Source organism: Hippopotamus amphibius, chromosome 1, assembly GCF_030028045.1.
Source record: "Hippopotamus amphibius kiboko isolate mHipAmp2 chromosome 1, mHipAmp2.hap2, whole genome shotgun sequence".
NCBI classification, from domain to species: domain Eukaryota; kingdom Metazoa; phylum Chordata; class Mammalia; order Artiodactyla; family Hippopotamidae; genus Hippopotamus; species Hippopotamus amphibius.
In genome coordinates this window covers 117530211-117543789 of record NC_080186.1, presented here as the reverse complement: position 1 = coordinate 117543789, position 13579 = coordinate 117530211, and the positions used below count along the sequence as shown (strand labels likewise).

Here is a 13579-nt window from a genome sequence, read left to right as displayed (position 1 = left end):
AAGTTATTGAATATAGTTCCCCGTGCTGTACAGTAAATCACTGTTGTTCATCTGTTATATATAATGATGTGTAGCTGTTAACTCCATACTCCTAAATTATCCCTTCCCTCCCTTTCCCCTTTGGTAACCATAAATTTGTTCTCTATGTTCTGTTTCTGTTTTGTGAATAAGTTCATTTATGTTATTTTTAGATTCCACATATAAGTGATATCATATTTTCTGAAGTCAAAAGCCAGCAGCGTACTTAATATTGAACCTAGAATTGTTCCCATTAAAGTCAGGAGGAAGATGTGGATGCCACTGTCATCATTATTTAATATCACTCTGGAATTACTAGATAATGCAGTCAGTTTAGAGAAAGAAGTAAGTGTAAAGAGAGGAAAGGGGAGGTAAAATTATCATTTGCAGATGGTATGATAGTATACCTGGAATATTCATGAGAAAACTGAAGAAATATTAGAGACAAAGGAGAATTTAGGAGAGCAGGGAACTATAAATTGATGTATAAGAGTCAAGAACTTGTCTGTATACAGTAATAAGCAGTTAGAAAATGTAGTAGAGAATACCGTTTGCAACATCAACTAAAAAGATGAGTGACCCAGGCATATTCCTAGTAGGGAATATGTAGGCTCCACATTAAGTAAAACGCCAAAAACCTGGGGACTGTCTCCCCTATCCCCTTCACCCCCTTCAGCCAATCCATCCTTAAGTTCTGTTTATTGTACCTAAAATTTCTATCCCAAACCCCTTCCTCTTTCGGCCTCCAGTGTCAGCAGTCAGCACTCTTGGCTAAGCCACTGTCTTCTCTCACCGAAACCAGGCAGTAGTCTCCTCATCTCCCTACTTTATTTCTTCATTCAACAGATATTTATAGAGGACATTGTGTTTTTTGGAACAAGGGTTAGAATCAGTCAATAATCATGTAAAGAAATGTAAGGTCTCTGATAGGTATCATAAAGAGCTCGAGTTGCTTGGTGCGATGAGAATCTACAGGGCTTGACTTGACTCAGTGAGGAGAGGGGAGAGGGCTTCCCTGAGAAGTGATGCCTAAGCTGAGACCTTGAGGATGATCAAGAGAGAAAGAGGGTGGTTCTAGGCAAAGGAGATAGTACCCCCAAGTCTGCAGAGCTGGTGAAGGGCTACAGGAAGGCCAGTGTGGGTGGAACAGAGAGCGCAGGGGAGGCCTGATACCAGATGAGACTGGAAGGTCGACCCTGTGAGTCATGCTATGCTCCTGCCACCCAAGCAGTGGAGAGCCATTGAAGGGTTTTAAGTAAGGAAGTGTCACTTGCTCCCCCACTTTTTTTTTTTTTGCCCTCCTCCCAGCACCTTTTTTTTTTTTGGCCGCACCTGTGCAGCATGTGGGATCTTAGTTCCCCAGCCAGGGATCGAACCCGTGCCCCCTGCATTGGAAACACAGAGTCTTAACCACTGGACCGCCAGGGAAGTCTCCGGCATTTTTCCTACTATATTTTTGTACTACATTTTCTTTCCTACTCTAAGAAAATCATGTCAGACCTTTGCCTCTGTCTTCAAATTTCCACCAAAACCCCTCTTTCTCATTTTAAACTGATGACCTTACTTCACACTTAATCGAGAAATTAGCAATAGCCAAATGACAAATACCTTACCTTTCCATCACCAAATCCACCTTCCTACCTGCGTCTGTACATTACCTCTGTACAGGTATGCAGGAAGCATCCTTCCTCCCATCCCTGTGCCCTGGATCCCTTCCCTCTCATCCTCTCCTTCAGTTACCTCCCTCTCTCATCATCAGTTGCTCCCTATGTTGGATCATTCCCATCAGCCTGCAGACATGCCCGTGCCCATCTTCTAAAAGCCTTCCCTTGACCCCATATCTCCCTGCAGGTACCACCTTATCTCTCTGCTCCCCTCACAGCCAGACCTCTCAGAAGAATTGCTTATACTCAGTGTCTTCATTGTCTTTACTTCCTTAACTCATTCCAGTTGGGCTTTGGTCCCCAGCATCCCACTAAAAAGGCTAACCACTAGCCGCGTGTGGTTACTGAGCACTTCAAATGTGGCTGCGTAACTGAGGAACTGAATTATTAGTTGTATTGAATTTTAATTAAAGTTAACCTCACGTGGCCGGCGGCTATCATATTGCACAGTGCAGCTCCAATGAATTCTAGTTGCACAATTAACAAGCTTTATCGATACATATACACATATATTTGTATGGATGGATGTACGTGTATATCTTTGTGCATAAGCATTCATATTTTTTTTTTTTTTTTTGTCTGCATTGAGGTCTTCGTTGTGGTACGCGGGCTTCTCATTGCGGTGGCTTCAGTAGTTGCAGCTCATGGGCTCAGTAGTCGTGACTCCTGGGCTCAGTAGTTGTGGCTCATGGGCTCTAGAGTGCAGGCTCAGTAGTTATGGCACATGGGCTTAGTTGCTCTGCAGCAGGTGGGATCTTCCCAGACCAGGGATCGAACCTGTGTCCCCTGCATTGGCGGGTGGATTCTTAACCACTGTGCCACCAGGGTAGTCCCCCTGTTCTTCTCAAACATGTAGAACACTCATGAAATTTTCCCCCATTCCCTCTCTTCAATATCTTTTCATGCCACTGTCCTTTTCCTTAACCCACTGGCCTGCACAAACCAGTTGGCATCATCAAAGAAAGGGGCAAAGGCATTCAGCTGCTTAGGATAAGCAAGAAATAGTGAGAAGCTTGATATAGTTGAACGTAAAGATTGATTCCTTTCACTGCCTGAGCTGATTGATAAATCTTGATGCTGCAGCCTTTGTTATATGCAGTTGAATTATCCAAAGCTGGGTTCGCCAAAGCAGATTACGATCTGGTTAAAAGCTGGGATTCTTGAAACCTTGTCTGGTAGCTGCCCAGGCTGTTTTGCTCCATTATATTCTTCCCTCAGTGTTTGTGGAGATCCCCAGCCAGGAAGGGAGGGGAACTGCAGGGCCCCCAACAGCACTGCCTGCCTCCCTGCTCTACCTGTGCCCGAGGTACACTCCCCTCCCCCTTAGCCGTCTCAAGGCCTCCAGGAATCGAAAAACAACTCCTAAGGGTGTGGCTTCCTGAGCTAAGGCCAACCTTAACACTTTGACCTTTCCAGATTAAGTCCTCTTGAGCTAATTAGAAAATGAATGAGGAAATGGAGTCAGGTACTTAAAAAACCAGACAGAGCATTAAAAAATAGTGATTAAAGAAGGGAGAAAGTCACTCCCTTCTCATTTCTGCTTTCGTTAAAAAGAAAGTCCACATGTGGTGCTGGTATTTCTTTAAACCCTCTCTAATACTTGCTAAACTATGATAAAGACAGGCCTAGAGCCTTTACAAGCAATAGTGCCTTGTTAGAATTTAATAACATGATTTTATCATTGAGTTTTACAGCCACCTTCACTTTATGGCAAGTGATACTCATTTTCCACTTACAGTAGTGATATGAAGAGTCGTGATATAAGGCGTCCATTTAGAGGAAAATAGTAGTACTCCAGGTGATATCTGGGTCTATCGGAAATCGCAGTGTGATTCACGAATATCTAAAGTCTGGGAAATGCTGCCTTAGGAACGGAGCTGTCCAGAGGGATGGCAAGACTGGCTGCATTTGAGCAAAACCAGCCCCTTTCCGGGGCAGCTGTCGGGGTCAGGTGCTTGTCTTTATTCCCTGCTTCTCGTCCTCAAGGTTCGTCTACCAAGCGAAAGTTGGGGGTCGCTGGTTCCCAGCCGTCTGCGCGCACAGCAAGAAGCAAGGCAAGCAGGAAGCAGCCGATGCGGCCCTCCGCGTCTTGATTGGGGAGGACGAGAAGGCAGAGCGCATGGGTTTCACAGAGGTAACCCCAGTGACAGGGGCCAGACTCAGAAGAACTGTGCTCCTCCTCTCCAGGTCCCCAGAAGCACAGCCAAAGACAGTTAAGACGTCTACTTCTGGTGCTATCTTTTTTGGGGGTCCTGCTAACTCCTGTCTGGGTGGAGTCAGCTCTTAACGTGCTCTTGCGCGAACTATTCCTAGGCTTTAATGTTCGCCTCCACAGAACCTAGACCTGGGACACGAGACGTGAGAGGGGGAAAGATGATCCACACGTCGAGAAGAACGCGACCTCCCTGCCCACTCTGAAACGTGGTGGACGCAGACGAGACGCTGTGGCCCTGACACGGTCTCCTGTCCCCACAGCTTCCTCTCACGGGCAGCACCTTCCATGACCAGATAGCCATGCTGAGCCACCGGTGCTTCAATGCTCTCACCAACAGTTTCCAGCCCTCCTTGCTTGGCCGCAAGATCCTGGCCGCCATCATCATGAAGAAAGACTCTGAAGACCTAGGTGTTGTGGTCAGCTTGGGGACAGGTCAGTGGGCTCCGCTATGTGTCCCCACGGGCTCCCCACCCCCCACAGTGGCCGGAAGCACCTCCTCATTCTCTCCTGGGGTCCTGCGTGGGTGAATTTAAGGCAGAGAGAAGACTCTTCATATATTTCATTTTAGCTACAACGAATTCAGAGCAGGGAATGACTTCGCATTTCCTAGGGAAAGGAATACAGCAGTCAGGGTCTGATAAATCGAGGCTGTTTCTGCCTTCAGGCTTTAAGAACAAACAGCCTCTACCTGTTTCCTCATCGTTTTTCTTGGGGAATGTCACATTTGCTTTAAATGCCTTCCCAGGGAATCGCTGTGTGAAAGGAGATTCTCTAAGCCTAAAGGGAGAAACCGTCAATGACTGCCACGCAGAGATCATCTCTCGGAGAGGCTTCATCAGGTGAGCAAGATCGCGGGGCTTGTTGGCTCTGACACCCACCTGACAGGCAGGTCCCCAGCCCTGCAGTGTCAGCCTTTGCCTCACCCGTCCATTTGAACCTGTCTTACAGGAGGGAATCAACAGTCCCTTCTGTGACCCGGCTGCATCCCCCTACTCAGCCTGCTGTTTAAGAGCTCTCTGTTTTTCTGCTAACTCCCTTCAAGCCCTTTCTAAAAAACACACAATGACCTCTTGATCTTCGGGGCTACAGGGATGAGGAAGCCTTCCATCTCCATTTGAGGACCTATAAACAAACCCGTTGCCCTGCCAGCTTGCCCCTCCAGTTCACCTTTAATTTATGAAGGGAGAGAAGCAGCAGCCTCGTATAGTCCTTGAATCAATTTGTTCTGCCCTGGAATCCCTGTAGCTGCCAGAGCAAGAAGCTCTTGGCAGAAATGGAACTGACCTGAAAGGCTAACTTAGCTTTAAGAAATGCTGAGGTCTCCCATGGAGAATTTCCCACCAACTCTTTCAACCTGAGAAACCATGAAAGGTCTGCACCGTCAAGGCTTTTCCTTACTTGGGATTAGATATAGAAGCAACTGCTATTCCCAGAATCATTCTTAACCAGACTTTCTTCTTGTAGGTTTCTCTACAGTGAGTTAATGAAATACAACCCCCAGACTGCGAAGGATAGTATCTTTGAGCCTGCTAAGGGAGGAGAAAAGCTCCAAATAAAAAAGACCGTGTCGTTCCATCTCTATATCAGGTCTGTACAGACTTCGTTGCCACCAAAGCCGGCCCTGCCAGGCTTCCAGAGTTGGGTGTCTGAATATTCTCCTGGTCACAAATCAGAGCTTGTTCGATGGGCCACACTCGACTCTGTGTTTGAGGTCCGCGCCTCAGTGTGGAGTGACTCACATACACTTCTACCCACCCCATTAGCCCGTGGTAGGCTTCAGAGAAAAACCCTTGTTTCTCCCACATTGAGCTGTTCTTGAGCCCCAGGAGATTGGAGATATATCTGCACAGGTGGGTTTTAACAGATGCCCCTGTATTGCAGCACGGCCCCATGTGGGGATGGTGCCCTCTTTGACAAGTCCTGCAGCGACCGTGCTGTGGAGAGCACAGACTCCCGCCACTACCCTGTCTTTGAGAATCCCAAACAAGGCAAGCTCCGCACCAAGGTAGAGAACGGTGAGTGACACGTCCTCCCTCTTCCACAAAAAGGCTCTGCAGTGCCCCAGGCCCGTCACAGAGCCAGGGCACAGCTGCCAGGTTTTTGCCATTAGTTGCTGGGGTACCAGGGTCTTGTTTCTAGGAAGAGGGAAGATGTAGGTCAGGGAAGATCTGTAGGAAGATCAAGACTCCATTCTGAGTTAGGTAGCTAGGGAGATCTCCAAATCAAATAGGAGGCAGAAGTACCCATCTAGAGCTCAGAGGAGAGAAGTGGCTGGAAATAAAAGTCTGGGAGTCATCCTCCTATGGTTGACCCTTATAGCCATGGAAATGGATGGGAAGGTTGGAGAAGATGGAAAGAAGATGATGCAGAACCAAGCCTGAGGCGCTGACAAGAGGACGCCAAGTGCCCGGTTCCCCTCCTGCCTAGTCGGCTGCTGATTCTCCACCTCGTCTGCCAGCTCCCCCTGCTCCACTGTCCTCTACTGTCTCCTTACTGTCTCCTCACGTCCACTCCTGTTCCCTTCAGGCCATCCTTCTGGAGTCATCAGAGTGACCCTCAAATACAGATCATGTCACTTCCCTGCTCAAAACCCTAAAGTGTAAACACAGAGCTGCCATATGACCCAGCAGTTCACTCCTAGGAGCATCCCCAAGAGAAGTGAAAACTCACACCCACACGAAAACGAACGTAGGAATGTTCATAGCAGCGTTGTTCATCACAGCCCCAAAGTGTCCAGCCACTGATGAATGGACACACAAAATGAGATGTGTCCATACAGTGGGCTGTTACTTGTCCATAAGAAGGAATGAAGTACTGATGTATGCTGCAACACAGACGAACCTGGGAAACTGGATAAGAAGGGAAAGAAGCCTGTCACGAGAGATTGCATATGATATGATTCCATTTTCATGAAATGTCTAGAATAGGCAAACCCATAGAAACAGAAAGTAAATTAGGGGCCGGCTGGGGCTGGTGGTGGGAGGGGCTGGGGGGAAATGGGGAGTGATTGCTAATGGACAGGCGGTTTCTTCTGAGGGCGATGAAATGTTCTAAAATCAATTGTGGTGATGGTTGCACAACGTGAATATATGAAAAAGTATTGAATTATATGCCTTAAATGGGTGAATTAAATCTCAGTAAAGGTCACTGAAAACAAAAAGCACACCATGCTGCAGCGGTTTCCCACTGCACGTCACATAAAAGCAAGACCCGCCACACTGGTTCTTTGTCAGCTCCCTCAACAGCTAAACCCTCTGCTGCCTCAGGGCCTTTGCTTTTCCTTTTCTCTGTCTGAAACACTCTTTCGCATCAGTCCTAATCCTCCTTCGTGTCTCAGCCCCGCTGACAGTCCTATCCCAGGAGGTTCCACCGGCTGTCCTCCATCAGAGCTCCCTCAAAACCATCTAGAATTCTTGTGTGTGTTGGCTTACTTGTTTAGTGTCTGTTCTGTTCCCTGTCTATCCCCTCACCTCCGTAGACGTTCTAGGAAGGCAAGGGTCTTACTTGGTTTTTCTCACCATTGTTTCCCAGCACCAAGCATGGTGCCCAGCACAGAGTAGGTGCTGTGAAATAGATGAAGAACGAATGAGTGAGTAGCCTCTGGCCCGAGGCTAAGGCGCAGAAACACCACGCTGAGGAGGGGCTTGGTCCAGAGGCCCCTGTGGGTCTGACCCAAGTCTTTCATCCAGGAGAAGGCACGATCCCAGTGGAGTCCAGTGACATTGTGCCCACGTGGGACGGTATTCGGCTGGGGGAGAGACTCCGCACCATGTCCTGTAGCGACAAAATCCTGCGCTGGAATGTGCTGGGCCTGCAGGGGGCGCTGTTGACCCACTTCCTGCAGCCTGTGTATCTCAAATCCGTCACACTGGGTAAGGACTCGTCTTGGGAGCTGGAACTAGACTGTCATTTTGGTGCCCAGATCCCTGCAAACTGCATGCTTCGTTACCAGGTGTTGACATGATGTCTACCCTTTTCAAAGTGTGCTCGATTCAGTGCTTAGGAATTGATTCTGAGTGTCCGGTCTGCTGTGATGGGAGATTGGTTCAGGCAGTGAGCCTAGGTAACAACATGCCAGCCAAGTCTTTTTAAGATGAGTTAAAGAAACACAGTAGCTTAACACTGCGTCGTCTGAGTTTCCTGCTCTCCTCAGCCTTTGGTCTTACCTGGAACCTTATATATTGTGCTTAAATGTTTGATGATCCCTGTATATCCTGGGCAGCCACAGTCAGAAGGTGCTTCCGAACTAGGGAGCTGATTCTCTGTCTTGACGCCTCTGCCTGTGCCCTCACACTCCCCACGCGCCTGTGTCGCTTCACAGCATTTGGTGCAAACAGAGGCGTGTGCGTTTGTTTTTTGTATCCAGGTTACCTTTTCAGCCAAGGGCATCTGAGCCGTGCCATTTGCTGTCGCGTGACGAGAGATGGGAGTGCGTTTGAGGATGGACTGCGACATCCCTTTATTGTCAACCACCCCAAGGTGCTATAACCCCATCCCCTTTCCCCTTGATGTTTTCTCCTCCTCAAGTAATCCTCTCAGCAGAGCAAAAATGTACCGTGTGGGCAAAGGGAGCTTAGTTGGTTTTCCCAGAACTTATCCTTCCGTCCTCGTGAATGCTAAGGGCCTTCCTTCCTGTAGTCTGGAATTCATTTGAATTGAGATGGGGTCAGTACATCTGCATCTTAGCAAACAGAATCCTAGAAAAGGGGGAAAGATCACGACCCCACACTCCCTCTTTCCTGTGAGTCTTGAGTCCCTGCTTCAGAAGCTTCTCCCTGAAAGGTTTCCATCTTTCCCGTGGCTCCCGAAATTCCTAGGTTGGCCGAGTCAGTGTATACGATTCCAAAAGGCAGTCCGGGAAGACCAAGGAGACAAGCGTCAACTGGTGTTTGGCTGACGGCTACGACCTAGAGATCCTGGATGGGACCAGAGGCACCGTGGATGGGTAAGGAGCGGGGGGAGCACAGCGAAAGCAGAGGCAGGCATCCTGGCCTGACCCCCAAGGGGCGTCACGTGGCCAAACGCCAGCGCTTCAAAGCCGCCGGCCCCGCGTGGTGTCTCCACCCGGGGCCCCCAGCTGCTCCTCTCAGGTGAACAATGAGGGCTTTCATTTCTCCAGGCCACGGAATGAATTGTCCCGGGTCTCCAAAAAGAACATTTTCCTTCTGTTTAAGAAGCTCTGCTCCTTCCGGTACCGCAGGGATCTACTTAGACTCTCCTATGGTGAGGCCAAGAAAGCTGCCCGTGAATACGAGATAGCCAAGAACTACTTCAAAAAAAGTCTGAAGGACATGGGCTATGGCAACTGGATAAGCAAGCCCCAGGAGGAGAAGAATTTTTACCTCTGCCCAGTGTAGTATCATCCGGTAACAGATGGGCCGGGGTGTTTCACACTGGGGTGAGAGAGAGAGGTCGTAGCATTCCTTATCACACTGGTCAAGGGTTTGGGGGTTTGTTTTGTTTTGTTTTGTTTTGTTTTATGGAACCACAATTGGTGACCCTGAGAACTTTGGGTTCCTGTTTATCCTGCTTTCTTTGGGATTACTAGGCCAGGTCTAGCCATCCCCCTTCTCTTTTCCCAAGCAGAGAGGTGGAGACCTAAGGGCAGAGAGAGGGGGTGGTTCCTTCTTTCCTCCCACTTCCTCTTCCGTTCTTCCTCGGTTTTCCCTGTTCCTCACCCTTTGTGTTTGCTACACTGACCTCTTGTGGTCTCGATTAGGCTCCAGTCAACCATGTGAATCATGCCAGGGACTGATGGTTTTTCATGTGTGGATTCTGAGGCCCCTCTGCTTCCCCTCCTCCTCTTCTGAGATTCCTTCCACTTGATCGTTAAGTTTTTCCTTTTCCTCCAAGAGGGTAAAGGGGTGAACTTAAAGAATCTGGTGAAACATTTATAAGGGCAGGAGTGTAAAACTGGAGTCAAGCTTGTTCCCGGTGCCAAGCCTGACCAGAATCTGCAGATAATGCTCAGTGATCTTCGGATCTTGCACTTTAGCCGGCTTGGGAGGGGCCGAGAGGCAGGGAAGGCTGCTGCTCGGGAAGTGCGTCCCCTCCCCAGGCAGCGGGGAAGGCTGGGACCGGCCAGACGGGGCTAAAGGAATTGCCCAAGCAACAGAGGAGGTCTGCCCTGCGGGGGTGACACAGACCACTTCCCAGGGAGGCAGGCATGTCTTGGAATGTTGCCAAGCTCCCAGCTGTCCCTCCTCCTAAAGCATTCCTAGGAATTTGTCCTACCAATGGGGGGAGGAGCACCACAGACCCCAGCCAACTGGTAGGGAAAAACCCAGGATAAATCCTAGAGGGTAAATCTTCTCTGCTCAGATAATCAGGACTTAGCAGGTAAAGGGCAAAAAACCATGTTGGGTCAGGTCACTGTTCCACCCAGCATACTTCTCATGACAGTGACACCAAGGGAAGGGGACTAATTCATGGTAAACTGGGAGTTTTAAAAAGAATGCCATAAATGTTGATTCTTGACAGCTACAGATAACCTGTAATTACAGATTTAAAATTCAGACATCATTTCCCATTGATGAACCAAGTGCTTTTGTTTTGCCTAATAGCTTCAGAAGGTTGTTTATGGGCGGGTCACAGACCTGAGGTCTCCCTGCCTGCTAGGGAATCTTTATAGGGTTGACATTCAACAGTAATTCTAGGTGAAAGGACAGGTTGTCCTAACTGTGAGGTGGGACCCTTGGTCTACACCGCAAGCTAATGTGGACTCTTGTGGTCAGAGCCTTTGTCTCTCCGTGGAGTCTGGCTCTGGGCCTAAGCCAGCCAGACATGCTCAAGAAAAGTACAGAGGCCCTGCCACCTCCAGACCTGAGCCTGCCTCTTTCCTCTGGATGATTCCTCTGTCGCTACCTGCCAAGCCAGTGCCCTCAGACGATTCTCCATCCTCCCCGACACCCCGCAAACTACTGAGTAGTTAACCCCGTCTGTCCCCCCTCTTCAACAGCGGTTACATCCAGGCCACACATTCATTCTTGTGGCTACTCTTCCCTCTGTACTTTTGACCAAAGTGAGAAAGTGTAAGTCTTTTAAATACACTAAGGATATCTTTGTGGAACAGCAAAGTGTCCCAAGGAACTAGGAGGGAAGCAGCGCCTATCTTCTGGGGTGGAAGAGGCCTACCCCCAGTCCTGTGAATCTGCTGAAGGCACATGAAATTAGTCCTGCCCCAGGAGGCGGCTCTTCTCCCTGGTTTTTCAGGCTGGAGGGTTTCACCTACTGATTCCTCGGCATGTTCGGCCCCTCCGGTCCATCTTGGGCATTAGAATCTCCTGCAGAGCTCAGGCCCGGCTGCCTCTTCTTTAACCAGGAGCACGGGCGCTCTCAGAAGGTCAGAGCCCCCGCTTGCCCCATGATCTTGTCTAGCAAACTTACAGTATTCAGTTTCTGCTGTAGGAAGAGAGCAAGCCTTCCCTGTACCCACGTGTCTGCTGGAAACAAGCCTGTGTCCGGCCCTGCACGGCCAAGCCCCCACTCCCCGCCCCTCTAAGTCACACGGGACAGAGGAGGCAGAACTCCCACCTAGAGTGTTCTCTTCACTTTTTTGTCCAATCTTTGTTTTTAATAAGCAAGACCTTCTTCTCCCCTGCTTTTTTTTTTTTCAAATGATCTTTGTAGTTGATTTGTCTGAACTGTGGCTACTGTGTGTTCTTTGAATAATCACTTGTAAAAACTGTCGCTGCTTCAAGCTATTTCCTTTACTCACGTTGGAGAGACTTTGCTGGTTTCTGGGGTCTTAGTAGTGACTCCAAGAGCAGAGTGGGGAAGAGCCCAAGCGTGGACTTGGGGGCCACGATGGCTGCAGTCAGTTTTATGATTCCGCTTTAATGTGTCCCTTGGTAAAAGTGGCTAACAATATACATTCCTCATAAATAAAAAAAAAGAAGAAGAAGAATCTGAATTGTTAGGAAGCCTCAAGTCTTGCTTTCTTGGGGGACAAGAAAGTGGGAACAGAGGGAGTCGTCGTCCTGGGATTTCTGGCAAATAGCACCAGATGCACCTGACACAGAACCTGGGGAGAGGGTCTCCCTTAGCCAAGCAGAGAGGAGCCATTTCAAAGGGCCTGCCTGGGAGGTGAGCGTGCGTCTGGTGTGTTGGGGTACATCAGACAACCTTTAATTACTTCCCCAGCTCCACACCCCACCATCCCCATCAGAGCCCACCATCAAATATCTTGTCCCCAGAGACTTGCTGTGTAAGATTTCAAGGCCCAGAGTAGGAAAGCATCCCTTGAGACAACATCACAAGTGGCACATGCAACTCTAGCTCTCCTTGAGTGGTTTCTACAGACCTCCACCGCCAGCTGTTCTAACTGCAGGGAGGTGCAAGTTGCAGACTGGACCAGAACTGGCTTGGCCGCAGTCTTAGGAGACAGGCCATTTGCTTTTTACTTCATAGATGGCATCCAGAATATTTCTCCACCTTGATTTCAAAGAGAATGCACCACTTCCCACATGACAGTTTAGTGCAGGATTTCTACAAGACGCTTCGTGACCTTGTAAAAATACCATACCAGAGGACATGAAATACCTGACAGTGAGGCTTCCCAAGTCACAGTGAAACATCCCTCCTCATCCACTCTACAGATGGAACAACTGAGGCCAGGAGGGCCAGCAACATGTTTGGGGGGACATTCAATAAAGGCCAGGACCCTGCATGGGTGTCGCTCACAATCTGGTGAAATGCGGGGCAAGCTGAGTCGTTCTTACAGACAGTGAAGGACTGTGCCGTGAGGTACCAGAGCTTCGAGCACCTCTGTCCTCTCCGTCCTCAGGCATCTGGTCCCACCTGGAGGGAAACGTCGTATCCAGGCCTTTTAGAAAATGGACTGTTCCGTCCATACCTAAGGTGAGTGCATGACATAAGACGCCCCCCACCACCTAGCTCCGGGTGCGCTGGGAAGCAGGACCGTCCCACGGGAGCACAAGAGGGCTTTCCTCCAGCTCAGCATTTCATCTCAGGGGCCCACCATTTAATACTGCTGCCAGGATGTGGGCCCGGGTCACACCCGTGTTCCAGGAGCAGGTGTGCCTTGCACACAGACAGCCCTGACTTCCAGAGCACAGGGGCTGTGAGAGGAGGCCCCCTCCGACCGTGCCTCCAGGAGACGGGGCCTCACCTCTGCCCTGTCCTCCAGGGCCCCTTCTTTGCAAAGGGCCTTCCCAGGAGCTATTTCTGGGCTCTGTCTACTGTAGGCCCAGCCGTTTGGCCCTCTCTTTTCTATCTGATGAATGGACTTGTCAGGCCACAAATCACAATCACTGATGTTACTTACCACGGATGTTTTCTTTAGATTCTTATAGTGTCTTTAAGCTCTTATGGGTCCAGTTTCCCCAGTATTCTCCCTTTTTCCCTTATTCACCAACCCTGCCCCATGAGGATCTCCCCACCCCCACCCCCCAAATGGAACAGAGAGAAGACATCTTTGGAAACAACTTTATGAGAATCTTGAGTTCCTAATGAGTCTGGCCTGGAGTAGGCTAGACCAGTGCAAATATCCCAGGCGCGCAGACGGGATGGCCAAGGCCAGTGTGGGGGAGATGGGGGCACTGCAGGTGGGTGAGTGAGGTGTCCTAATGATTCCTAGACCGACAGTCCCTCGGAACCACGTGACTCACACTGACCTCTGAGACCTGTTGGGTTGAATATTGAAAAGTGGCTGCTTATTCTC

The 13579-nt window shown here is 49.4% G+C and overlaps 1 protein-coding gene across 8 annotated transcripts in view; it reads left to right on the top strand.

Moving 5' to 3' along the window:
• The window catches only part of ADAR (adenosine deaminase RNA specific), a 41094-nt gene extending 28579 nt beyond the window's left edge, over positions 1-12515 (top strand). For 3 of the 8 annotated variants that reach the window (XM_057725380.1, XM_057725381.1, XM_057725382.1), the window contains exons 7-15: positions 3669-3894; positions 4158-4329; positions 4643-4736; positions 5362-5484; positions 5779-5912; positions 7587-7769; positions 8264-8376; positions 8715-8842; positions 9017-12515. In XM_057725380.1, the coding sequence (XP_057581363.1) occupies positions 3669-3894; positions 4158-4329; positions 4643-4736; positions 5362-5484; positions 5779-5912; positions 7587-7769; positions 8264-8376; positions 8715-8842; positions 9017-9254 (1411 nt within the window). In that variant the 3' untranslated portion in view covers positions 9255-12515. The remainder of the gene's footprint in view (positions 1-3668; positions 3895-4157; positions 4330-4642; positions 4737-5361; positions 5485-5778; positions 5913-7586; positions 7770-8263; positions 8377-8714; positions 8843-9016) is intronic. The other 5 variants (XM_057725387.1, XM_057725388.1, XM_057725383.1 and 2 more) reach the window with 3 other exon arrangements.
• The last annotated feature ends 1064 nt before the right edge of the window (positions 12516-13579 follow it).